The sequence below is a fragment of the Cinclus cinclus genome, chromosome 1 (assembly GCF_963662255.1).
Source record: "Cinclus cinclus chromosome 1, bCinCin1.1, whole genome shotgun sequence".
Lineage (NCBI taxonomy): Eukaryota > Metazoa > Chordata > Aves > Passeriformes > Cinclidae > Cinclus > Cinclus cinclus.
The window spans coordinates 16116999-16144420 of record NC_085046.1 but is presented as its reverse complement, the minus strand read 5'-3'; the positions used below and the strand labels follow the sequence as shown (position 1 = coordinate 16144420).

General features: G+C 40.1%; 1 protein-coding gene across 1 annotated transcript in view; it reads left to right on the top strand.

Moving 5' to 3' along the window:
* APBB1IP (amyloid beta precursor protein binding family B member 1 interacting protein) overlaps nt 1-27422 on the top strand; it is a 56214-nt gene extending 28792 nt beyond the window's left edge. The window contains exons 8-14 of the mRNA XM_062494203.1: nt 1990-2064; nt 3207-3350; nt 6834-6944; nt 19325-19423; nt 20344-20461; nt 24674-24771; nt 26640-27422. Coding sequence (XP_062350187.1) covers nt 1990-2064; nt 3207-3350; nt 6834-6944; nt 19325-19423; nt 20344-20461; nt 24674-24771; nt 26640-27179 — 1185 coding nt within the window. The 3' untranslated portion in view covers nt 27180-27422. The remainder of the gene's footprint in view (nt 1-1989; nt 2065-3206; nt 3351-6833; nt 6945-19324; nt 19424-20343; nt 20462-24673; nt 24772-26639) is intronic.

Below are 27422 nucleotides of genomic sequence, written 5' to 3'. Positions count from 1 at the left end.
TTTAGGGGTTGTACTATGTTTTTATAATGATCTAGAGAAGAAGCCTTACACCTTGCATGTCCCTCTACTTTCCAAATCCATCCCAAGGTCTGGAGGCCCAACCCAGCCTAACAGTGCCCTCTGGGGCTTCAGGACTGCAATAGTACTGCCTGTCAAGAAGAGCTGTTGCACATGCATGGGTCCCTGGGCTGCAGCTGCTCAGAAGTGGGTTTTGTTTTGAGCTGATTTGGTGTTTTTTACACTCTGAATATCATCTTTAGATGTAATTGCATAGCTGTGGTCCTTAGTGTTTGCTTACCTTCAGCTGTGGACTAAAAATATGTGCAGGCAGTCTGAGGCCAGCTGCATTTCCTCGGATAACTATAACTATTATTGTATTGAATGCTGAAATTTCTCACACCATGGACTTGGCATCAGCATAGGCCACATTGCAGGTGTCTGTGTTTCTCAGCTTCCCTGTCTGACTTAATGTGAACTTTTAAGAGAGCAGTTTTTAAAGAACTGGTTTTGAGACCCAGACCTCTTCTGCTTCCTCTCCTGTGCCCCTCCAAAAATGGTCTGCTCTGAGGCTTGCATTCTGGCAGACAGGTGTTCACAGCACTGCTTGGAAAAGAAGATGTGGTTGTGTGGAAGAGCAGGGTTTCACTTCAGATAAACTGCATTGCTGTAAACGTGGTTTGCTGGCAGGGCAGATTTGCTGCTTGTTTGTTTCTTTCTTATACTATGGCAACAGTCTGTTCCTTCATTTACATGCTTCTCACCTGGATTTTGGTAATGTTTGCATTTATGTTGCAGTTTAGGTGTTGAGGACTTCTAGGCATGTAAATATGTTGTCACTTTCTCATAGTCTTGAGACATAAAAAGTAGAGATAAAAACCCAGATAAACTGAAAAACTGTAAACCACAAGAACTGTCAGTGTAACCATTTTGGCATCAAGGCCACGGATCCAAATGCTGCTTGATGCAGCTATCCTTGATCTCCCTGCTTCCTTCACACCCAGCTGCCTTACAGTCTGCAGGCAGCCAGCTCTGCTTGTCTGGCCCTGCTTGCTGTGGAGCAAAACCACTGCACATCCTCCAGCATACAAGTCCTAGAATCCTTCCCACGTGTCAGAATTTGGACATATGTCCAAGTGCTGTCCTTTTGTCCATCTGTACAGTGCAGATGGATTCCGACTGGTTATTGCTGTTTAACAGCAATAGTGAATGAATTTGTTTTAATGGGTGGTTTCCTTATTTGTGGGGCAGGCAGACACTGGGTCCTCTAAGGGCAGCTGTGACTTCACAGAAACAGAGTGCAGGATTTATTTTCAGTAGGCTGGAGCACAGGTGCCAGCATATCATGGTGATCGCTTCTTCAAATTTCTTCTAGATTTTTGATTAGTTTCTTTACTGCAAAAAAGTACTCTGAGGAACACGAGCAGGGGTACAGAAGTAGAAAGCAGTAACTTTGGATAAAGGCTTTGGCATATAAGCACTTTTAAAAATGAGAACTGAGTTATATCCAGAGTGCAAGATACAAAACATGCAAATTACCAGATTAGGTTGTAGGGAATATGCTTTCTAGCCTTTTGATACTGCATTGTATTCATTGTATATCAGCATGCAATCAAATGTTAGGTTCTCTACAACCTGTAATAATATAGTAAGCAGTGAAAATTGGAACACTAAAACCCAAACCCATTGATCCAGAAAAACAGCCAAAAACATAAGCCACTGGTTTTAATTTTTGGAGGCTGTATTTACATGGGCAAAACCAATCTTGTATTACCTTTGAATTATATTCAGAATAAAGAATTAAAATTCATGGGTAGGTAGATGTGTGTAAACTTTTCTCTTAGAAAAGTCCATAAGCATCTGTCTCTTGTACCTGCTGATTGGGTACTCAGTGTTGAAAGACTCAGTAACTATTGAGTGAGTTTTTACCAATCTAGTTACTTGTATTGCTGGCTTTATAATGAACATGAACTTCTTTTGTGTCTTCATCAGAATTTCTACCTGGCAAACAAAGGGAAGAAAGAAAGCAAAGAAATGAATGATAAAAACAAAGAGGCTTTGCTGGAGGTAAGCCAAATTATTAGGCTGATGATGCAAATGTCACCAGAATTCTGCCACACCTTGCATCTGCTCTTCAGTAACAACATTTAGTTCTTTGAGGGAAATACTGTAACAACAGGACTATGATCATTGGTGTCATCATATCTTGGGTTTGATATGTAGACTTTCTTCTGCATCTGCTGCTCCCACATTAAAAATGCAGATTGTTCACTCCTAGACCAGCCTTTGGGACTTGTTATTGTTAGTAAGGTTGATCAGTACCGAACAATTATCTTTAGGTTAGAAGTGGATTTACTTCTCAACTTATTAGCTGCTAGCTAATAGCTATTAGCTACAACAGAAAAAGGGCTGTTCACTTTTCCAGAAAGTTTGTTTAAACTCTTGGCTGTCCTGCTCAAGTTTTGCTTCAGATGTAGGCTTGAAAGAGAAAAATCCAGAGGTATTTGAAAGAAGAGATTACCACAGTTCTCCAGGCAAGCAGTTTGGTAAAAGCTCAGAAAAGAAATGTTTTTCTCAGGTGACTGAGGATTCACGTTCCAAAATTAGTGAGTCTCATGAAGGCACCAGATGTTAACCAGCAGAAGTCCTAGTGAATTCTAAATGAAAACATTAAGTGATAAATGTGTTGGCATTAAAAAATACCCAACAGTATGTCCTTCAAACAAACAATTAGTTTATCTGATTGTTTTAAGTGCTAGCATTTATTTCAAGGTGAAGGCAGGTATTGAGCTGCTTTTAGAGCTCTAAGAAGTCTCTAAAGAATCTCTCTATCAAAATATTTCTCTACAGAACCTGTAAACACCACAGTATAGAAAAAAACCAACAGTAGCAACAGTCTGTTCTGTAGCCTTCACTGAGCACATCTATGTCTAGTTAAAAGCCTTTGTAGGTTTTTGCTTGACCCTAAGGGATAGAGGTTTTGCAAGCCTTCTTTATCAGTGTGTGAGCACCCAGCATTAGCTTGGAAAAGTTTCCTTTGCCTGTCTAAGGTGTTCATCCCCTTGTTCAGCTCAGCTGCACTCCCCATGTTCACATGTTCACTGTCACAATAAATGTCTTTATTTTTCAAGGGAGCATTTTTCTGCTATATACTGATTGTATTGTACTTAAGTGCATTTATTTTGTGCATTATTATTCTTGTTGCACAGGAAAGCTTCTGTGGGACATCTGTCATTGTGCCAGAGCTTGAAGGGGCCCTTTATTTAAAAGAAGATGGAAAAAAATCCTGGAAGAGGCGTTATTTTCTTCTACGAGCTTCTGGAATTTATTATGTACCCAGAGGAAAAACCAAGGTCAGGAAGCCAAATAATCCTTTTAGTAATAAAAAAATTAATGGAGGTGAAAGTGTAGAACTCCCAAGGTGACCTTTGAAGATACACTAGATGGTGCATCTGAGAGGGCTGAGATTTCCATGAATCAACTTTGACTACACACCACTTGTGAAAATACTAGAATGCAGTCACTGAATCCTGTCACGTTTCTCTCCTTTTGATTTCTAGGGATAGATAAAAGCATTAATAAAAAAGTGCTCCTCAGGAAGGCAGGAGGGGAAAGAAAAACAGCATAGCACCCATCAGCTGGTGCTGTGCTGCCAAAATGCTTCACAGTTATGTAGCTTCCCTGTGAAAGGATATCTTTAAAACTTGTCAAGTAAACTAATTTCTTGTCACAAAAAAGGTAGACTTTTACTTTGCTTGATGCTGACTTTCTGCACCAGTAACCAGCACGAAATGAAATGCTGTACTTTTTTAATACAGTGATCTGTACCTAGAGAATGTATTGTGTTTTTAATGGCTTTTTAAGACTGTCTTTTTTGTAGAAAGAAGTGAGTCAGAAGCATGTACCCGGCTGAATCAAATTTACTTACATTTAGTATTACAAAATATTTAAAGAGTCTGAATTGCCAGCACTGGATGTATTGCACATAAGGGCAGCTGGCTTTTCATTTCCACACTGATGAGGTAGAACAGTGATTCTGAGACTGGTGAATAAAATAATTTTTTTGTGTTCTGAAAACCAATTCTGTTACCCCTTACAGCTCTCCTAATGCTTCATATTTAGAAATGCTGCTGCTGCTGGTAAAGCTTTACTGTTACGATTTGTGCTTTGAAACTTAACTCTTCTGCTATTTCCTGACTAAAGCAGAAAGGAAAAAAAAATTATCTTGTAAAGGGATGTTGTGCTGCTGCTCCAGGGACCTGTGTTTATAACTGAACCGCAGTGAATCACAGATCACCTTGCTGCTTTCACAGCAATTTATTTTGACTTTACCTGACCCTGAGATAATAGCTTTCATGTCTCAAAACAGGTTGTATGCACAACATCCTATCAAATAGAATCTAGAATGCTATTGACAAGGCACTCAAAGTGGAAAAGGTGTAAGAGTAGTGAATTGCAAAATCCATCTTGGACATTTCCATGCAAAATCCATCTTGGACATTGCATGCCTCCAACAGTGACCAGTAATACCATGCCAAAGCAGGACAAGCATGTCATGATAGTTACTCAGCCTTTTGTCATCCAGTGATACCTGGTCTGGTGACTTTTCATCATAGTGCAGATGAGGGAAGTGCTTTCTTTTTTCAGGTGATCGGCTGTAAACATAGGCTCAGTTGGAGCCACACAGTCCCCTTGTAACAGCAATTTAACACTTTACTGCCTGTTTGTCATTACAGCCTGTGTAACAGTCTGTGTACCACCCTGCCTATAACAGAGCATTTTTAGCAATTGTGTGCTTTAAAGTAAATATACTACCATGAATCTAGTTCTTTAGGATATAGTCACAGCTCTTTAAAATGGTAGCACAGTCATCTGCTTGCTCCTGCATCTATAACAGCCTTCAACAAAAGGATGCCTATGCCCATGTCTCAGCCATTCCAGAGAAAGTCAAGTCTCTCAGCTCGAATCTATGTTTAATGGTGATCTAAGTGATTACTGCATTCTGTATTGGAACAGCTGAGGATGAGGTACACATGTCTGTTGTGGAGACAGTAATATCTGGGATATGACCAGGATGCAGTGAGGGTGTTAAATATCTTAAAGCACTGCAGACAAATTCAGTAGATCTCTTCAGTTATAGCCCTTAAATTATGAGAGTTCATCCCTTGTCAGGGTAGCATGAAAAGTGCATGTCCACCTTAGACATCGTTCAGTTGTGGGCAGAGTAGTCTTTTTTTGAGGTACAGAAACAAACAGTTGGCAGACAACAATACCTTCAGCTGCTGCAGCTGTTTGGAAATTCATCATATATATTCCTGTTTTCACTTGTTATAAAAAATCAAAGACATCTAGCATACCTTTGGCACTTTGTGCTGGCTGTAAAATACATGGTGAAGGTGAAAATACAGGGGCACGTTGAGATTAACTTTACACACATGCTTGTTGAGGTTTTTGTTTCAGGGTTATCCAGTACCAGTCAGCAGTGCTGTCTTAAATTTCTTTCTTCAGCACTGCTCTACTTACATCCCATTCAAAAATGTGCTGTTAATGGACAGGGTCACAAAACAAAAGCATCAGACTTACAGATAATTTATATTTCTGTTAATTGTGTTGCTTTGTCATGTTAATGTTGCTATATCATGTTAATATTGCACAAATGCTCAGAACAAGTGCCATTGTCCCTTGCATAAAAATCTGTTCATTGGAAGATAATAACAACTGCATTCATATTGGTCTTAATCAATATTGCCTGGTTCCTAAAGGAAAGGAACAACACATTATACTGGATGGATTTGAATATATTTAGTAACTTCAGTGTGTTTGAAAAATCGAGGTTCACACGCTCATTGACAAAATCTCTGGCATCATCAGCTGCAGCAGAGACAGGAGAGAGAAGCCCTGTCTACATCTAGTAGGAAGTGTTTCCCAACAAATCTTACTTGCAAACTCAGTTTGTAAATAAAGCTGACTCAAGGGTATCTTGTAATGAGAATATTATTAAGAATGAGAACAGCAGACAAGAACCATCATATGCATATTATAACATTCCATCATATCATATCATATATCATATCATATCATCATATCATATCATACCATATCATATCCCATTTTTAGGGGTAGAGAGAGCTTGTGGTTTGTTGTTTTATTTTTCCTTTCTTCCCCCGCAATTTCCTGATTTCTCAGTTTAGCCAAAAGTGACCATGTGAAATGACTATTTTTTGCACTTCCATGCAAAGGATTAAAAAAGTTACTATATTCAGAATGCATCATTGAGAAACATGCTAGCAATAGAAACCTTGTTACTTTAGCCATATATTGTGCACAAGCAAATGTTACGATAAACAGAAATGGAATGATGCCAGGAAATTTGAAAAAATTCAAAGCAAAGCAGATTAAATGTGTTTATTTCCTGATGAGGATTTGTTTGTTACATGTACAAAAGACAAATAGGCTCCCAAAGCAATTTAGAACCCCCAAACCTTCTTTCACCACTCAGAATTTTAAGGGTGTGGTTTATTACTATGGTGTTCTCTTTGGTCATATTAGACATCAGCTAAAATGTCCACACAAGGCAAAGAAGCGCAGCATAAGAAGAGCAAAAGCAAAACGTTGAACTGTGTTATAAATTATTCATAATATGTACTGACCATCTTCCAATTTTTATTTTAAGAAAGCAGACACTTAAAATTAATCCTTGTTTTTTCAGTCAGCTTCATGAGGGTTACACGATTAAAAATCATTGGCATTTGTGCAGTTGATAAAGGTCCTATTAATGAGTTTCACATCAAAATTCAATTTGTTCTAACAGTGATGGGCTTGGTTTTCATTTGTAGACATCACGGGATCTGGCGTGCTTCCTTCAGTTTGAGAACGTGAATGTGTATTATGGTTATCAACACAAAGTGAAGTATAAGGCACCTACAGATCACTGCTTTGTCTTAAAGGTAATGTAACAACAACAACAAAAGTTCTGCAAATGTCACACAGTATCCTTTATATGCATGCATGTTTCAGTTTGAAGCCCCAAGGATCCTGATAAGATAGAGTAAATCCTGCAAAATCATGTGTAATTTCTTCTTTGCTTCATTGTTATCAGCAACATACATTTAGAATCTTAATTTTATTACTGATATTCCTGTGATATATGTCTATACTGCATCCCAAAGTAGTCTTTAAAACAGGGTTGAATATGCTGACTGTTCAGGTGTCTGGACACGTTTGGGCAGATGACACCCAGGGCAGATGTATAATAAGTTTGGCAGTCCCCATTTTGATGTAATGAGCACTAGGGGTTATACACTAAAAAGCATGTCTACTTTTTTTGTGGTGTAGCCATACCTGTTGAAGGGCTTGTTGAACTGAGATGCAAAATTTTGCAGGAATAGGCATCTCATTTGTCATACTTTATTGCACTGCTGTTTCTGGCAGGAAGGCAAAATACATTGCTCATCCACTCATGAAAATCAATGCTTGTTCTTGAATAAGTATCTCATTGCTGCCTCTCCAGGTAATAGCACTGCAAATAGGCCAGGAATTCTGCATTCCTTTCGGGAAAGAAAAAGAAGCCCATGCTTTTCACCTAGTTCAGACAGCAGAAATGAAGCTTTGAGGTTGCAGTAATTTGGCCTTGCTTGCTATCTGTCATATGACTGTGTACAAGACAGAAAATAATCTTGTTGCTGCTTTTTTTTTTAATAGGCCTGCAATGTGAACAAAGCATTAGACATCTCATAAAAAAAGTATAGGAAACATTCACATCAGAGGTCACTCACAGTACCACATTTCTGGCTGTAGTTACACATTTAAAGCCCTTTTTTTTATTCAGTTCCAAAATGTCTGCTAGCCTAATTTACATATGGCCAAGCAGAAGTGGTTTATAGACACAGATTTATTTTCTGAAACAGATGCATTTAATTAATACAGATGAACAGTTTTAATACTATAGTCCTCCACAAAACACTCTACCAGAAACACAGGTGAGCTTTCAGAAGAAGTAAGCATTGCTTCTGAAAAATGCAACCTCTAATGAAAAAAAAAAAAAGGGGAAGTGGGGGAGGAAACTGGTGTAAAAAATAAGGGGAAATGTATTTTCTGACCAAATGACTGGTCTAAGAAATTTCTGACTAATTTAATAACAGTTACATTCTGTTCAGAAAAATAAAAAGATGAAAAAATATGAAAATAAAAGCATGATTTTTGAATGTATGTAGCAATGTGTTTAACTGTTCACCATAGTTAGGTAAACATTCTGGATTTACTGCCATATTTTCTGAAAAGAGGTATACTATTTACACTAGAAAAAAAACCTGAAATTCTTGCTTTATTTCATGTGTGATGTTAGTGCTGTACCTTCAACATAAAATGGAAAGAACAAAATCAAAAAACTCACATGGGAAAGCTTTATGTAAAATAGGTTTAAAAGTAGTAGTATAATAGGTTTGCTACTTAGTAAATCATGTTTGCTCTGATGCTTCTAAAATGTGTTTGCAGTACACTAGAAGAAACATTGTATCAATAATTATTTCTGAACAATGTAACATAGTGATGAACAGATTATGTTACAGTGCTTGGTTTTAATTTTAATTACTACAAATCATAATTTGGTAGATTCTTTACCTGCTCAGTTTCAGACTTGGCTTTTTTAATGGCTGACTTGCAGTGGCTGGAGTTGGTCAGGAAGTACAGGCAAATACTGATATCTTCATATCTTCTGTTGTTTCAGAAGTGAAAGTCTCCCACTTAGGGTGGCTTTCTGAGGGTGGTGGAGTGGAGAGTTTAATATTTATTATAATTTCTGTACATTAATTTGAATTCTACATATAAATAGAGTATTAATTCTACTTTTTAAAGCCATGCTGCTGAAATGAGTTCTCTCATATCCTTGTCTTACCTTTGGAGGTTGGAGCTGAGGATGTAATACATCTTGAGGTCTGTGGGCTGAGGGAAAGAGCAAAGTTAAATGTCAGTCTCTCTGATTGGATCCTTGGTGACACAGAAGTGTGTGGACGGTAACGCTGAGCCATTTATCACACTTAGTCACATTTTTGTCTGGTTTGATCTGGAAGTCTCCCAGAAGAAAATCTCTCTCTTGCTGGCAGACACTTGTCCTGACATGTCAAAGAAAAACAAACTATCATTCTTGAGATGTTTCTCATCCTGCCATTTTTTGAGAATTAAGTCCTCAAGAAGAAATAACAGTACTCTCACAGGTGCAGTGAGCAAAAGACAATGGATTTAATGGGTAAATATTTGTTTTTATTGAACAGGAAGCCTAGTAATTTTGAAGGAATTTGGATGCCAAATTCAGCCCAAACCAGTTGGAAATTCCTCTACTGTCAAAGCTCTGCTGATTCACAGCTCTTCCATTCCCCTGTGTATGCTGTGCCACAGAGGGCACCCCAAGACAGCAGGATAAGATTATCTGTCATATGGAAAATGGGGGAAGATAACTGAAAGAGTAGCATCCACAGCCCATGCTAGCTGTTCACTGAGGTGACTGCAAAGGAAAGCAAATATTTTGGGAAAAAAGGTTAGTCTGGAAGCCCTTATTAGTTCCAGCAAGCTGTAATGCCACTTGGAAAATTTTTGAATAGCATGCCCCACTACATTTTTTAAAGATTTGTTTATTTCTGAGGTCCCCCTTAAGAAGTGCTATGTCAAAACAGTGAGCAGACATCAGCCAAGCTACTTGCTCTGTGATGTTTCAAACATACCAAAAGAACCTGCCCAGCTCAGAGGCAAGAGACCAGCTTATACTTTTTAGTACAGAAGAAATGAAAGGGTTAAACAGCTTCAGCAGTATCTTACTTCTCTGCTAGGTGGAAAATCCTGCTGAATTCAGAACTGTATTTTCCCAGCTTTGAGAACTGAGTTGAAAAAACACCATATTAATTTCTCAGTGGTTAAGCTTACTTCAAGCTTACATCCTTACTTCAAGAGGAGGGACATGCCCTTTGTAAATTCAAATGGCAGCAAAGGGCCAGTAAGGCTGGTTTGGAGTTGAATATGGCCTAATATTTGAAGGAAGTATTCTTTCTTTTCCTTCAGTCCTCAGTTGTATGATGAGCCTTCTAAACAAATAATATATCTATATTTGTTTCTGCTTTGAAGGTCTTGTCTCACATTAGCAGGGAGAAAAGAGAAAACATTTCTTTTTGCCTCCCCCCAGTCTTGGTCATCTTTATGGCGTGTCTTATGCAGGGAAGAGCACTCAGGAAAAATTTTAAGAATGAGCAGAGTATTCCTGCCATTTTTACATCTATGTTCTAGGCGTTACCAAGAATGCAAGGAGAATGTAAACACTGTACTACTGTTAACCACAATCCTGGTGACCTGGTTTTAGCCAGAACAATGAGATTTTTCAGGTTATCAGATACAGCCCTGAATAATATGGGTGTTGCCTCAAAGTCTTCATGGCATTTCTTCAAATGTTGCTTCACTTTGATCTCTCTAAATGGGTTATGGGCTTTTTCTCCAGTCTCTTCTCCTCGGCTACACCCAAATATGGGGCTTACAGAGACAGTGAACTTTGGGTCGTAGTGCCTGTCCCACCTACCATGCATCCAGTCACCAGGAGCTGGCAGCTCCCTCTGTGCTGTTTCCTTTATAATCTAGGTGTTTCATTTCAGTTTCAGTGATCATACCTGGGTTATGTAGCTAATGCTGGCTTGGGTGCTGGTATTAGTGTAGCAACAAATCATGCACATCATGGACAGGTTGCTTTGATACTTAGCCTGAAGCTGTGGTGGGTTTTGCACCCTGGGATATTGGAGCTGCAGCTAAACTAACTCAAATGTAAGCATTCTTTTCTGCAGATCCTTGCTGTAGGATACTCCTCTTACAGCTAGAGAAGCAAGATGTGTTGTGAGTGCTCCTTGTGTATTATTTGTTCCCATTATGTCAGCCCCCCACTATATATACTATACCTCAGGACAAAAATGGGGTGTGCTTTGCTTATTTGTTAATGATCAAGATGCTGAGGAGATAACGGCAAAAGGGTGAGGTGCCAGAAACAAACATCAGATGTTTTTATTAGCAAAAGAGGGAGCATTTTGCTGAGCTTATTCAAAAGCTTCCTTTCAGGATGATTCAGGAGACAACTGCAATAACAGAACAAAGCAGCTACTTCCTCATATCAGGCAGCAGAAAGCCCAGCTGTGACCAACCAGAAAAAGCACAGTTGGCTGGTTGGTGGCTAAGAGCTGGGTCACCTTTGACTGTGCCTGTGCAGCAGACAAGACCGATGTGTCTGGGTCCCGAGGACAGGACTGCAGCCTGGCACAGAGTCTCCAGTGGAGCTGGCTTTCAGGAATCCTTAGGCTTTGGGGCAACTAAAAACTTGAAGAACCATGTTTTATTTCCCAGTGGCTATTTGCTCTGTGCTGACTGAGCTTTAACCTTCTTAAATGCACTTGTTCTATACCACTGCTAAACAAAGCTTCCTTCCTGAAGGAATTCCCACATTTCAAAACTCAAAATCCCCACAAAGAACTCTCAGAATATTAAAAACAGAGCCTTTGGGTATAAGAAATACTTTTTGGACATCTGCTTCTTTAAATATGCAGGTTCTTCCTATTTTGTACTCAACCTAAGTCTAATGCTTTCTTAAATTTAAAGGTCCCTCCCTTCCCTTTTACATCAGATAAAGTAAGTCTTTTCCTAATAGAGATCTCCATATGCAGAGAAGAGGAAAGGAAAGGTCAACCAAGTTTGAAAAAAGACCCTCACACAAAGCTGCATCTCTCAGGTTTGGATTTGTCACTGTTCCCAGCAGAGTAGGCAGGAGAGAGTCACAGCACAGCTCCCCCTTCCACCCTGCACAGAGTGCTGGCCACTCCTGTGAGAGCGATTGTGAGGGAACAAAATTCTCACCCCTTTCCAGAAAAAAACTTATTCACACACTGCACACAGCAAGTAGGAATGGTTTGGTTCCTCAGAGCCACCTTTGCATTTACAAATGTGTGGTTTTATATCTAGATTCCTTGCAAATTTTCTCATTCACCATCTATGTTACGTGGGAAAAGCTGTGAAAGTAAATGAGACCTTTAATGATTTATTTCATAGTCTGAAACTGAATGCCCACAAAAGTAAGGTATTTCACCAGGAAGGAGGGGATCTGTCCATCATGGTAGCAACAGCATCGATTGCAATGAGCAGAAATTGTGTGCATAATGTTTATTTTGTGGATTGTCTCTGTGTGTACATGCACACACATATGCTTGTCCGGGAGCTGTTTTTGTCACACCATGTTGAAAAATCTTTCAAAGCAGACAAATAGCAAGGTAATCTATATGCAAATTTGCTGGTTTAGTCAGTCCGATGTGCCTGTGACAAAAAGTGGATTTAATTATAGTTTATTGGTGCTGGTTATGCTTGAGTAATCTGGAGGTAATGGTGCATAATGCTGAATTAATCTAGGATGAAAAAAATTGGTTTCCTGGGGATAAACTGAGACAAAGGCAAATCATCCTCTATTTCTACAGCTGCGTACATTTTCCTGTGCAGTCAAAACAGTCAAGTTTTCCTGGCATCATTTGGCACCATTATTTAAGAAAGAAGTTCTAATTATCTAAAGAATTTTGGAAGTAAATTTTCAAAAAAATAGCTTGTTTGCAATAGCAGCATCATTCTAGCAGGTAATTTGGTATTTGGCTGCTTCTCTCCTGATTCCTTGCTTCCTCACACCGCATGTGCTCCATGCAGGCTGAGTCATGTATGTAATGCATTCAACACAAAGACAGTTAAAAAGGTAGAAGGTGAGAATTAGTAGTGTTTGAGATAGAAAACACTAGGAATAACAATTATGTAGAACAAATGCCTAGTGCAGGAAACAAGGACAGAAAGCAGGAGATTTTCTTTTTATGTGAAAGATTTGGAAATTGTGTTAGTATGTGTGCTTCAGATAAGTGTTTCAGAGTAAATTCATAAATTCATTGCTAGATTAACTGAGAAAACAGTAGTAGAAATACTTTTTATTGCAGAACACTTTCAGGTATGTGCATGCACAGTTTTGCTAGATTAATTAATAGCAGGGAGAATAAGGTCAGAGAATGGACAGGGAGCAATTGAATATGATAGCTTTGAAAAATATTACTTCCTGCATAAAGCTGACCTCTTTGGTTACAATGGCTATTATATAAATATTTTAATGACCTAAAATTTTGCCTCAGGTCATTAGACAAACGTAGGTCAAAAGAATAATTTCCTCATAATAGAGCAATTATTCTTTTATACAGAGTTCACACATGTTCAAAAGATCATTTAAGTATGATCGTCTTCATGTAGGGGGTGCATAGCACCCAGATTTGACCATGATGAATGGTAGATTGCAAATCTGAACCATTTCAGTGTGACTTTTGAAAGGTACTGGCTATTAATTGTGCTTTCAGTCATGGGAGCCAGAAGAGTCTCAGCTTTTCAGAGAAGCTAGTTCAACACAGTATAAGTTAGGATATAAGGATATAAGGTATCCAGAAGTATTGAGCATTTTGTGAAAATTCAGCTGAAAGCTTTGTGATCCAAAGTTAGTAACTTTTTATGCTTCTGGCTATTGTTTCTGCCTCAGAGACTGAGCAATGATCCATATATTTTGGTGCAAGGAATGCAATGAGATGCCTGAATAACTTCAGTTTACTTTTCATCTTCAGTGTTGGAAGAAAGCAACGCAAAAGAGCATTTTATTGAGATAATCTCCAATTTCATGCACACATAGCCTTCAGTCATTTGTTTTGGCAGACACCATAGAAACCACATCATTCAGTTCCCACTTCTTCAGGTTCTCAATGTGTTTTATCTTTTTTTCCTTAGGCAAAGAGTTTAATTTATATCTGAAAATGTTATCTGTGGACAAATATTTTTCTAAACCTCTCCAGAAAACAAACTCATTATACTCTGCCTTTTTTATCTGTAGACCGTTGATACTTACAGAGGAGACAGTGGGACAGGGGAGAATACTAGGTTCTGTTTCAAGCCTTTTCAGTGCTTTTCTGGGGTAAACACGCCACATCTTTTTGCAGCCTGATGTTCAAGGTGCTCAGATCTTAATACCTGCAAAATCAGGCTCAATGATGTGACTAATTCATCATTATTAAGAGTTTTGACATTGATGGATGAAAGTTCACTGTAGTCCATATTATTTCAAAGCAGTATTAATTTTTTTTTAATGTGTGAAAAATTCTGGAGAACCCTTCTACTTGCATATTTCCACTTTTCTTTTAAACCATGACTTTCAGAGTTGTTGCTGTTTAAGCAGTTGTCTTTCATAATTCATTTTGGTGCTGCATATTTCAGAGGCAAAGGTGCCAAACATTTCCAGAGAAGATGTTTTCACTTTGCTGTCAGATGACTTTAATGATCTTTTCAGGACATGGTATGCACCCTATGGCAAATTAATTTATCTGTGTCTATGTTTGAGGTGTGTCATGCTGAGGTTAGTGGTTTTTTCCTTAAAGTACAGTATTTCTCACGGGGCTGTCATGACTGATGTTGTTGACCTCTGTTAGTCTCCCAGAGAAGTTATCACAGAGACTCTGAATCTACTTTAGTAAAACCAGACTTGCATAGTGACTACAGCTTCTTATATCTGTGTGCTAGACTAAATACTCTCCTGAGGTACCGGAGCTGTGGAAAGAGGAGACTGGTCCACATAGAATTATAGAATCTTTTAGGGATCTTCATACCAAGTCAGCATTTCCAGGCACTTCCATCTACCTAGGTTCTTCTTCAAATTGCTTTTTCTGAGTCACCATTTTTATGCACTATATAGATTTTGTGTGAAGTTTTAAGTGGAAAATTGAGCTTGTAAAGGGTCAGCATTGAGAGCCAAGGCTTCTGCCATTTGTACTGCCAAACCAATTCCACTGTGATAGAGTTCCACGAAGCGAGCAAATGGTGGGGTGGGTGGACTATGACAATTCTTGGCTGAAACATTCTACCTTCCTACCTCAAAGTAGCATGCTTCATGCATCTAAAGACCACAGGAAGCCAAATGTCTCCATCTGAGCTAGTTATTAACAATCTTGTATGGGTGTAAACCTTCAGGGCTAAGCTTGGTGCTGCTGGTGTTTGTTCCTGTGGTGTGGCCTTGCAGACCACAAGGTTCCAGCTTTAGGCAGCCTGGAACAGTCCTCCTTACGCCTGATCCAAAGCCCTTGTGAGGGGGATATTCCCAGATGACCTCAGTGGGCTGTGGATCCAGTAATGAGTTAAACTTCATGTGCCATTCATAAAGGTAAAATGTAAAAAAGAGCTGGTGCTGCTGCTGCTTCTTAGAAAATGAGAGACAATATAGTTCTCAGCTGTAACAAAGAGATTAGACAGGGTGCCTGAATAGCTCTGAGGTGTCTGACCTTCCTTCTCAGAGCTGGGGGTTCAGCAGCCTGCTAGTTTGGTCCCTAATTGATAGCATATATTTGTGACTGTGCACTTAATCACAGTTGCTGATTAAAGTAATTTAATCAAGGAACTGATTGGGGCAATTTGGAATGGGTCCCAGTAGTGAATATCAGTAGTTAAGATGGATTGCCTAGTGGAGACAATAGCCAGCAAAAGATAGGGTAAAGGGTAGCCAGTTAGTAACTCACATGTTATCCAGCAAGGGACACTGTTGCCTTGTTCTTAGAGCTCCCACTCAACTTCTTAGGATTGTGAGACCCCCACAGTCTGAAAATATTCATAGCCAGTGTAAGGAGTGAAGTGAGGAAACTTGCTGATGATATTACGTTATTCAGATCATCGAGGAAAGGGCAGACTGAGGAATTCTGGAAGGCCATTGTCAGGCTGAGGTTCAGTGTTCAGTAGTTGTCAGATATATAAATCAAGCATTAGGAATTATTAGGAAAAACACAGATGATAAAACAGCAAATGTTGCCTTACCATGGCACAAATGCATGGTTTCTGTTCACCTGTGCACTTCTGGTTGTCTCATGTCAAAGGGAATATATAATAAACTTGGAAAAGTATAAAACAGGAGCAATTGGAAAAAAAATAATTACTTTGACTTGAAGAATGACTGAAGAGACTAGAAACCCATAGGCTGGAAAGGAAAGACAGTTTGCCACGAGTATGATGTAGATCTCTAGGCTCAGGAGTGGCATGGAAAGGTGTGGCTAGGAGTCAGGCATTCAGTGTCTATTCCAAAACAAGAATGGTACACAAAGCTAGTGACAGTCAGGTTCAGAGAAGACAGTGGTTCTTCCTAGAGTGTGTGACAGACTTGCAAAAGTTGTTGGTAAAAGGTGTTATGGACGCCAGAACTCTCTTTGTGCTCAATAAAAAGCTGGAAGAGAACCTATTCACAGAGAAACCCTGTTGAGTCTCAGAAAAATCACTGAAAATCATTGTAGACAGCGTACAGAGAAGGAAGTATCATATATGCTTACCTTGTACTTTCTCTTCCTCCATTTCTGGCCACTCTCAGAGTCCAGATCCTCTCAGGTCCTGGGTTCAGGGACTTTTGGTCTGACACAGTACAGGTGTTCTTGTGAAACTGGTATTTCTATAGGGTGCCCCACAGCAGAGGTGTGCAGCAGCCTCTCTTGAGCACCCCAGAAGCAGACCCCAGTGGCAGAGCTGTGTGCATGTGCAGCACCATTACCTAGCTTGCTCTGTGCCATGACCTCCTCTGCCTGGTTACGCAGTGTGGACATTCTTCCAGATGTTTGCATAAACCATTTGTTAAATTATGGAAGTCCTTTATTTCTTCTTTTTATTAAAACACACACTGGTAGGTGTGGTGTTTAAAAATGGGGGGAATATGTAGATGCAATATACTTCTTGCTATGAAAAAGATGGGGAAGGAAAGGTCCCTTTTTTGCTTTTTGAAAGGTTTGGGTGCCATCTGCTGGGTTCAGTAGGACCTTACACACTGTAGCAAAATTGCTAGTTGCTGGTTGAAAAGTGCCTGAAGAACTGAATATACTGAGGATTGCAGTGTCTTTGTTTGCACCTCCTGGTTCTTTTGTCTCCATTGGTGATAACGTAATGCAGGTATATGGGATGTACTCTGTCACACAAAAAAGTGCTTGCTTACAGTTCCTTTTTAAAGGTACCATTCAGGCTGAATTTGCTACTGATTTTCATTTTTGGTCACCTAATGGAGAAATAGTGGAAGGAAATAAGGATTTTTGAGCATTGTGTCCTAGCCATGTCTTGTGCTAGCAGAGCCCACTCTGAGCAGCATTCAGGCTTTCTGAGGCTGTGGGAGACAAGGACAGCCAGATGCTGGGAGCTGGAGCAGACTGTTTGTCCGGGGGTCTGGTTACTGCCTCGGTTTGATACATGGCAGAGGAGTATAAAAACAAGATACAGCCCTGTATGTCAAGCTGTGTGAAGGGGTGATGTGTGAGTGAGGTGAACGAGGGTCCATGAGGTGGGTATGGCACCTGCTCTGCAGTTAAGGCATGTGGTGACAGCGAGCTGGCACCTCTGGGCTTGCAGTGGGAGCTATCCCTTGCTCTCAACCTGGGGGTGCCCCAGAGCAAGGTAATGGAATAAGGTAGCCACAGGCACTTCAGAGGCAGAAGCAGACTTGGTGTATTCATTGTCCTGGGGATATTCATCTGCCAGCTGTATGTTTGCAGAAAAATGGCCAAGGCTGTGACCTGTGTGAGCAGGTGAGTGCAAACTTGAAGGGACCTGTATCACGGTTACCCACCTTGGGATGCGTCTGGCACTGTGAGACCTCTTAAGGGTAATATCCCTTTGTTTTTTTTCTTCCTCACAGTTATCTCCATGATATGTTCCCTCTCACTCCATAATTCGATGATACTGGGCTTTGGTAGCAGTAGTGGCTTGTGCAGTCCTATCCTCTCATCCATCCCTTGCTACTCATTCTCTCCCCAAGATAAAATGTCCCTTATTCCCTTGCTCTATGTGAAGTCGTGCTGTGGATTCCTGGGTTTAAAAACATATAAACCAAAACTACAGCATGATGAAATGGGTTATATTTAACTATTTAACCCAGACCAGTTCCTTTTTTTTTTCTTTTTTTTTTTTCTTTTTTTATTTTTTTTTTATTTTTTAGCAAGGGGCACATGGCTGAGGAGCTAATGCGCTGTATGTGGCTCTTTTTTTGCACTGTTGAGTCACCCAGCTGTGGGCAGGTTTGGCCTCTGCAGCAGGATGTCCCAGCCACCAGCAGATATTTGTGAGGAAGTGGCCCCTACATGAGCCAAAGGCTGGCAGCACTCCGTGCTGGGAGGAACCTTGCTGAGTTCCCCATGTCCAGCATTGCTCTGCTTTGGGGGCTTAATGACACCTATAAACCCAATGTCCTTGCTAGGTGTGCTTTGAATTTTTAACTGTTCAGGCTGAAAAGAGAGTGAGTCCTTGGAGCATATTTTGCTACTCTTTGTGCATTCACAATATTTCACTAACTGTGCACTTGTAATTTTTAAGAATATGGAGAGAAATGAGCACAAGGGATAATGAAGCATTTTTCCTTTGGGTCCATTCTTTCCTTTGCATATCAAGAGATGGCAGTATGTTACTCCATCTAAGTTACTGAAGACTTAGATCCTTCTCTGCTTTAGCAGGGAAACCAAATTTCTACAGAGTCTTAGAATGTTCAGTCCTAGGCAAGTAGGAAGTCGGGCATTTTGATGGTTTTTGAGTTGCAAAGGTATGTCAACACAAACTACTTTGATCAGTAAAGGAAAGGGATCCTAAATTTTGTCCAAAATGAAAAAAAGGTTTTAAAATTGTAGAGGTTTCTGGTACAAAGAAATGAAAAAGAATACTTCTGATGGTGCTGGATTTGATCCTCTAGAACATATCACAGTTTTATATGTATTTTTTGCAAAAAAAGCAATACTAAAGCAGAATAAAAATATATAAGGAGAAAGCTAGAATTCAGCCCAAAGAAAAGCAGACAGGAGGAAAAATCTGTTTCAGCTGAAAGTTTATACCTAAACAAATTTAACATACTCTTTGAAAACTATGTTCAAAGTTCAGTCTGAGTGCCTCACATATGACAAACCACAAAATGAGAAACAGACTTCATTCTAGTTTTTGTACATTGAGTGTTAGACCTTGAACCAGAGCAGTTGTAGATTGCATTGAACTCTAGATCACTGTTACATTTCTGAAATCCTTGAATTCATATTACAATGCATTTAAATAATTTCAAGCAAAAGCTGCCAGTGGCAACTCGTGTATTGTTCATAATCACCATATTTTTTATTTTTTCTTATACTCTGTTTTTGCTGCCTTTTTTTTCAAATCATCTTCACAATGTGTTTCCAGAGTCATTGTGTAGTGCCTTCAGACTTTTGTATAATGGCTTAATTTCTGTGTTTGTCTTATTTTATAAATTAATATCTTTCAGCACCCCCAGATTCAAAAGGAGTCACAATATATCAAGTACTTGTGCTGTGATGATAAAGCAACCCTGCATCAGTGGGTAACAGGAATAAGAATTGCCAAGGTGAGATTAAAAGTAAATTTACCTTAATGTTTTTTGTAAAATCAGTTGCTGACAGTCATCACCTCAACTGGAAATACTGTGACAAGAATGGAGGACATTCATGCTAATTTTACCGTAGAAACAAAGATCAGGAAAGCGCATGATGAGGGTGGATTTGCTGAACCTTAGCTATCAGTATGTTTTTCGTATTAACACAGGAGTGAGTTCAGTAGCTATAAAACTCATGTACTCATAAAAATTATTGCACAGTTATCTGGCTCAATAACAATATGCTGTGGCTAAAGTGTGCAAGCTCTGGTCAGTGCAGTTGTGACATTTTTCAGAAAACCCTACTCAAACTGTCTGCCTCACTCTGTTCAAAAAGATCCTAACTGACAGCCCATTTTTCTTTGTATAAAACATTAACGTGGATAGATTTATATAGCCTTGGTATTGGCTGTATTTTCCCACACAGACCTACTCCTCTTGGCTCTTAGTTTGGGCTTTTTCCTGACAGTTCTGCTGCAGGGTGGCATATAACAAAGGTGTGGGGTGAACATGTCATGTCTTACATCGACAGAGCTGTTTCCTCTAGAGCCTGTGATTTGATGTCTCAAGTCTCCAGTTTGAAAATGTAATACTTGGAAAAAGATACTGAGAACAGTTGGTTTTAAACCCAGATTTCAAGAAGTTTGCAGATACCAAAATGAACATGAAATGTAAGAATGATATAGAACTGTGTTTGGTCATGGGGATTCATGTTTTATTGTGCTTTCCACCTAGCCCTACACAGAAGAGGGGACACTACTTCTAGAAAGACACTTTTTAACAAAACTAGGTAGGAGGAAACAGGATCAGAAAAGTTGTCCAAGAGCAAAACGAATGTTTGGCCTATGTCAAGCCTATGTCAAGCTCATGTTATTGTTTTGATTCTTTTGCAGTATGGTAAGACACTCTATGACAATTACAAACATGCAGTGAAGAAAGCTGGCTTGTCCTCTCACTGGGCGAATCAAAAAGTGGTGGAACCAGCTGCCCCTGCAGGATCCTCATCAGCAGGTACTGACATTGTCACAGCAGCTGAAGTCATATTTATTGCCCCCTTCTATTATCATCTCTGTTGCATAGTCTTTGTTCAGAAAACTATCCCATGGATTCAGCAACATGTCTTTTTATAGACAGGCCAGTGTAACAGCAAAGCTTTCACTTTAACAGTTAGAACTTGGAGAATACAAAGACAGTTCACTGAAGATCAGTTTAAACTGCATAACTTAATAAGGCATTTTTCTGTTGGCATCTGAATCCTTTCTCCTCCATCTACATTTTGCAGACTGATGGTCCATGTCTTTAGACTTTCTTTGCCCATCTCTACACTGGATGTATTGGAGGTTTTCTTCCAGTTAGTAAAAGGGGTGAGTGTGGTATTCTGAGATTGGTCATTATAGACAGATTATTACAGGGTGAGCCAATCTCTGTCCTAGCCTTTCACTCATTTGTGTGGTAACAATGTGGGTGTTAGGACACAAGAGTAAGAAAAGATTGTGTTATTTTCTAACCTTACTTTTCCAGTAGCTTCATCATACTGCTGTTACTGATTGAATCATGATACCAGTACAACAATGCATGATACTAGCTGTAACTTGCATGACTATTTTTAGTTTACATGCTTAATTAGGAAAGGCATGTTGGCCAAGTACTTACTGTCATAAGGCAGGCAAAGTCGAACTCACCGTTGACAGTTAATATTCTGACTTTTCATGTAGACAATTCAAATACCTTTCTGGGGCTTCAGATCACCTTTTTTGAGTACATAGGAGATAGAGGGTGGTCTTCCTACTATTCCTCAGTAGACCCAGTAACAGGCTGTTTTGAGATCAGGGAGGTTTCTGATGGAGGAAGGTATTTTGAATGGTTTGTTTTACTTCTCATTATCCTGCTCTGATTTTGTTAGCAATGAATTCACTTTATATCTGTAAGCTGTGCCTGTTTTGCCCTTGATGGTATTTGGTGAGTGATCTGTCCTGGTTCTTATCTGAACCCATGAATTGTTTGTTAAATTTTCTCTCCTGTGTCCAACTGCAGAGAGGAGTGAGCAAGCAGCTTTTGTGGGTGCCTGGCATCTGGCCAGCATCAACCCTTGACAAGAGGAAGTTTACTTGAGTGAGGATGGGCTTGACAGTCATGGAACATTTGTGTTCAGGTGCTGACTGCAGTAGAGAGGTGGCTGGCCAGGGGATCTCCATGCTGGTGCTGCCATCTGTCCTGGATATGGGCAGGACTGAGGCCTTATAAAGGCTGTATATACATCTGTGTGACTTCAGCTCCTGACTAGAATCCAGGAACAATGCATGCATTCAATAGAATATACTGTTAATTTTAACTAATGCATTGCATGAAATGGTTAAGTAGCCTGGAAACGTTGCAGTCATGTATACTGTCTCTGGAAATATCTCTGAAGGATCATTAGTGTTGTAATTGAGGGAAGTTGCTGTGATTCTTCAACTACAGCTGTTGTAGCTGCCCTATATAAAACCTGGAGCCTGACTATGCTACTAAAACTACTAAAACTGCCTAACTGTGAGCAGTCGTTGGTTTGTGTTTTGGAAATGTAACAAAGCATATTCACTTGTGTTTTCAGACGGTTCCATAGCCATTTGTATGGGCTGATTTCAGTATAGGCTAAAATCTGCTCTAGAAAAATAGAGTCCTGTGTGAACTGGGCAGGGACTGTGTACTTTGCTAACTTCAGTGGCAGCCAAGGAAGGCAGGTGAAATTTTGGTTTTCACTTACCATGTAGCCCCTACTCCCTGGACACACTGCTGTAACCAGCACTGATATGTTCACATGTACCCCAACCTGTGTAGTCTGTGGGTCTGAAGTGTCCCAGGTGCATTTCAGTCAAAAGATGTTGTTTCCCTCTCTGCCTTACTGTGTGCCTTTAAACACTAAAAACATCAGTGTATGTAGTGGTCCTGCACAATATCATGATGTCTGAAAGATGGAAGATGTCACTTTATGCAGTTCCTTATCATTACAAGGATAAATATTTTGCATTCGAGTATCTATATTTTGCATTATTTGAATTATTTTGCATCCTTTTTGTTTTCTTAAAACAAATGCTAATTTGTCACAGTAACAAGCAGATGGGGCTCAGTTTCTTCATGCAGAAGGCCCTTCTTTATTCATATAACTCATTTTCATACAGTTTTACAGATCTCGTGTTTAACTCCAATTGGCTGGTAGTTTTCTTGCTACTCAATTTATTGGTAAATGGCATTCCGGCTGTCTATCAAATCTCCTTATTTTTGGATTATTTACATATCTTTACTGATTCTCATGGGATAGATTTATTGTTTATGCAGGTACAAACTTATTTTGTGCTAACTGCCTTAATTCTTATAATTTTTTTTCTTGTGAGAACTTAGAAGCTACTTCTAGCTTAGCTAGAGTAGCAGGGCCTAAACCATATTTTATAAGGCCTTTCTTTTATAATAACTCTACCTGTCTGCAACACTAATTCACTATAAAATTTTGAAGAAATTAACTTGTAAAGAATACTGTAACATTTAAATTAAAAATAAATCTTGAGAGTAGAATGCATGGGCTCACATACTATATTGTCTGGGAGTCCATTAGGTGGCTGGCAGGAGATGATGTATCAAGTGTTGCTTTTAAGTCTTGCATAGTTTATGAAATCCATTAAGAAGAAGAAACAGATTACTGTGTCCCAGCCTTCTGTTACATCTTTTTTGCCAAGTAGAACACCATACCTTGTACTAGATAGAGTGGATCTCTCTCTGATCTCCTTCATTTAGTTAAATCTCAGTATGACTGAGGGCAGCAACACCTTTGAGCAGTGTGAAAACCAAAGTCCTGTTCTGCTATGAACAGCAGACAAAGGGAGGTGAGACAGTAACTTGCTCCACTTTAGGGAGCATAAACCCTCTGGGCCACAGAATCCAGGGATTTAGTTCTCCTTCCACTGAGGAAGGTGAATCACAAGATTGGTTTTATCTCTTTGCTGACTTCCATGATAGTCCTTCAATAAACACAAGATTGTAGTTTGAATGATCCAAATGGTACTTTGGATTAAATATGCTGAACAACATGCAGGCACAGGCATAAAATCTAAGGATGTTAGACCACCTTCTGTCATCCCTTGAAGCTTAAATAGCCTTAGTAAATTAGGGACACTGCTGAGTTTGTCTTGCTTTTCTGCCAGGCATGGGATTTTCAGGTATGGCTATAAAAACACTTTTATCTTTTTATTTCTTATCATATTTCTGGAACCTCTTTGCTGATCAGGAAGATTCACATTAAGATTAAAGCCATTGTTGTGCTTAGTCTACACTGCAGACAGCTAAGGGTTCACTAACATATGAGAAGTACATGAGTGGAACTTCACTGGGTCTCAGAACTGTAAATTATAATAGAGCTAAGGCAGTTGTTAAGGCTTGCAAATGTAGGTTTCTAGGCACCAAACACTGTCTACTACTTTGACACATACAGCTTTCAAAAATGCTACAGTAAACCGGAAAGTATTTAATGCTTATCAGACTACACAGGAGCAGGGGATTTTTTATAATTAAACTTGTGAATTTGTTGTTTGGTCTCGCATTCACTTACTCCATTTGACAGTACTAGGCTGTTTATACATGCCCCTTGCGCAAGCAGAAATAGTGGGCAGATGTTTTGCAGAGCTCTAACTCAGTCAGCTTCCAGATCTGCACTTATCTGAGAACACAGTGAAGTTCCCAGATCCTTGTGATTCCAGATGAGGTGGGTATTTCAGAGCTGGGGAGATGTCTTAGCTCATTTACTAAAGAAAATGGATCAGCCCCTCTGTAGCATTTCATGCCTTCTACTCCCATGACTGATTGATAGGAAACTATGGTGCTTTTAGTCTTTAGCCTAAATTAAACAAACAAACAAACAAACAAACAAAAATATATATATATATACTACAGCACACTGCAAACTTCAAAATGCTGTTATGAAACAGGTATTTTAATGTAAGGTACTTATGGATTTTAATGTAAGACACTTTGTTTATTTTCCTTAAGTAATTAACTGACTAGGAAAAGTCACAAAATGAGCTTGAAGTAGAAAACAGATTTTACTGAGTTATGTACAAAAACTCTGTAACAAGTGTTTCCTTGTGGAATTTGTAAGAAAATTTTTATAGCTTTTTTCTTAGTTGGATATTCCCTGATCTGGTTAATATCACAAAAACATAATTCTCTTCCCTCTGGCTCCTCTCCTTGTCACAGGTACGGTTCAGTCAAATGGCCAGATTCCCCAAAGTGTTCATCCTTCCACTGCAGAATTTCCAGACACTCAGAAGAAAGTGGATACATCTGAGGCACAGGTGAGCAATTACTACAGTTAAATGTCATCTGTGAACGAGTTCTCTAAGTTTGTTTTCTTTCACCTACTGTCTTCCCCCTCAAAGTACCAATGAGAAGGATTTGGCTCCTGGGAAAGGTGGCTGCCCCTCCTCATGCTTTGCACACTGCAAACAGCGTGTGTGCTGTGCAGAACCAGGAGCCTCTGATGGGAGGTGAAGGCACAGCCACCCACTGCTTCTGTTCTTCAGAACAAGCAGCCATGAGTTCATGTAGCAGGAATAGGATAGCCTGCTGGGATAGTCTCAAAGTGTGCTGCCAGAACCTTGGTGCCATGTTCTGTCTCTGCCAAAAAAAAAGGTCTTGCCTTAGAAACACAAGGCATACACTAGTGTTTTCAGTAGGGAACACTGCACAGCTGAAGATGAGTGTGTAATAAAGGAGAAAATGTGAAGAACTAAGGGAAAACATTACATGTTTTCCTTAGGTTCTAAATGCATTTCTTGGTTAATCTCCAAATTTTGTGTACTTGCACCAAATCTGGCTGTAAAAATATCAAAGGCTAAAGTAAGAGAATCACAGAAAAAAAAGGTGTGGATTTGTTTGCAGTTCATTATTCATTCTCTCCATCATGCATCAAGTGCCAAGGACAAATGAAATTAAATTCCTAGGATTTTCCAGTCACCAGCATTATGTGTTCTACACTTCTTGTTTCTGTCTTTGAGTTCCTCCTGTTTCTCTGTTCTGAACCTCACTTCCTCTGGAACAGATCACATTCTGAGAACTCAGCCACTGGTTCCCTCCTCCTATGTCTGATTTACTTCCATGTTTGTAGGAAAGGAGTGAGGAGGAGAAGGCATACGTGTTATAATTAGCTCATGCCAGAATTAATGTCTCTGACTGCAGGGATGCAGAGCACTTTTCTCTAGAAGCAGCAAACAAACAGGAGGAACTAGAGATCTCCGTGCAGCCACTAGGCTGTTGTGGACATGGTGGGATAGCTCCTGTGACTGGAATGTTGTCATGAAGGGCCACAGGCTGTTTAGGAGAGACAGACCAGGAAGGTGCAGTGGCAGAGCTGCCCTTGATGTGAGGCAACACTTGGAGTGTACCGAGCTCTGCCCTGGTCAGGATAAAAGGGTGACACCATTGTGAGTGTTTGCTACGGGCTGCCTGATCAGAAGGAGGGAGGGGATGAGGCCTTCTAGAGGCAGCTGGAAGCAGCCCCACAGTCACAAGCCCTGGTTCTTGGGGGGCTTTAACTACCCTGCCATCTTCCGGAGAAGCAACACAGCAAAGCACAAGCAGTGCTTTGGTTCCTGGAAAGCAACTTCTGTCTCAGGTGGAGGAGGACCCCACAAGGAATGCTGGGCTGCCCAAGCTTACACTAACAAACAGGGAAGGCCTTGTTGGACCTGTGCTGGTTGGGGCAGCCTTGGCTGCAGTGCCATGAGATTGTAGAATTCAGTATTGAAGGAAGAGGTAGCAGGACCGAGAGCAGGATTTCCAACAAGGACTCCAGGAGAGCTAACCTTAGCATCTTTAGGGATCTTGGAAGAATTCTATGGGAGAATGCCTGAAGGGAAGAGGGCTCCAAGAGAGGTGGTCAGTATTCAAGGATCATTTTAAAAGCACTCATCTTGTATGGATAGCATTCAAAGAAGCACTATGAATACTGTCAACAGGGAGGTTTCCACTGTCAAACTTCTGCAGGCTGCTCCAGGAAGAAAACAAAATACTATTTTCATGTTTCAGGCAAAATGTGCTCTACCTAATTTCCATATCTACTACACTCATGTATTTTCACTTCTTTTTACGTTCTTAGATAGTGGCATTAGTTTACATGTTTACTGACTGTGTCTGTCCTTTGATTTTTTTCTGCTTATTAAAGGCTGAAACAAATAATGGCAGTGCACCTGGCCCGGCACAGCCATTGCTGAGGCCACAGAAACTCCAGAGTAAGAGGACCTCACTGCAGCCTCCTCCTCCACCTGAAAGGCGTTCATCTGCTATTTCTGCTTCACCAGTTCTACCCTCCAAAGTGAAACGAGACAGCGGCATTTTCCTAACAGATCCAGAGAGTTTTCCAGCACCACCACCTACAGTGAAGATTGATTTTCCTCCACCACCACCACTCTCCGATTTCTGTGAACCACCTCCTGATTTTGTGCCTCCACCACCACCAGTCTCCAGCAGCAGTAATGGAGATGTGCCATTACCCCCTCCACCTCCACCTGCCTCCAGTAAGCTACTGCCACCACCTCCAGCAAAGAAACATGTACCACTTCCTCCAAAAAGGCTGGAAAGCACAGGACAAGATGGAGAGCCACAGTCACTGGGGCCACCTCTGATTGCAGGGGGAGGCAAGCAAGCAGATTTCATGTCTGACCTAATGAAAGCTCTTGAGAAGAAAAAGGGTAACAGCTCCTGAATTCTGGGAGTGGGCAGACTTTAAGACATAGATGGTTTTGTGAGGCGTCACAGAATCTCATTCAGGATCAGGCTTCTCCAGGAGGAATCCTCCTTCACAGTTCCTCTTGCGGGGGGTCTCAAGAAGGTGGGGCACCCTTTGTCCCCCACTTTGTCCCTGTAACCTGCTCCTTTCCCCCTGCACCTCACCATCCCCTGCTCTTAACTCCGATTCCAGCACCAGGTCAAGGTTAAGAATTAGCTG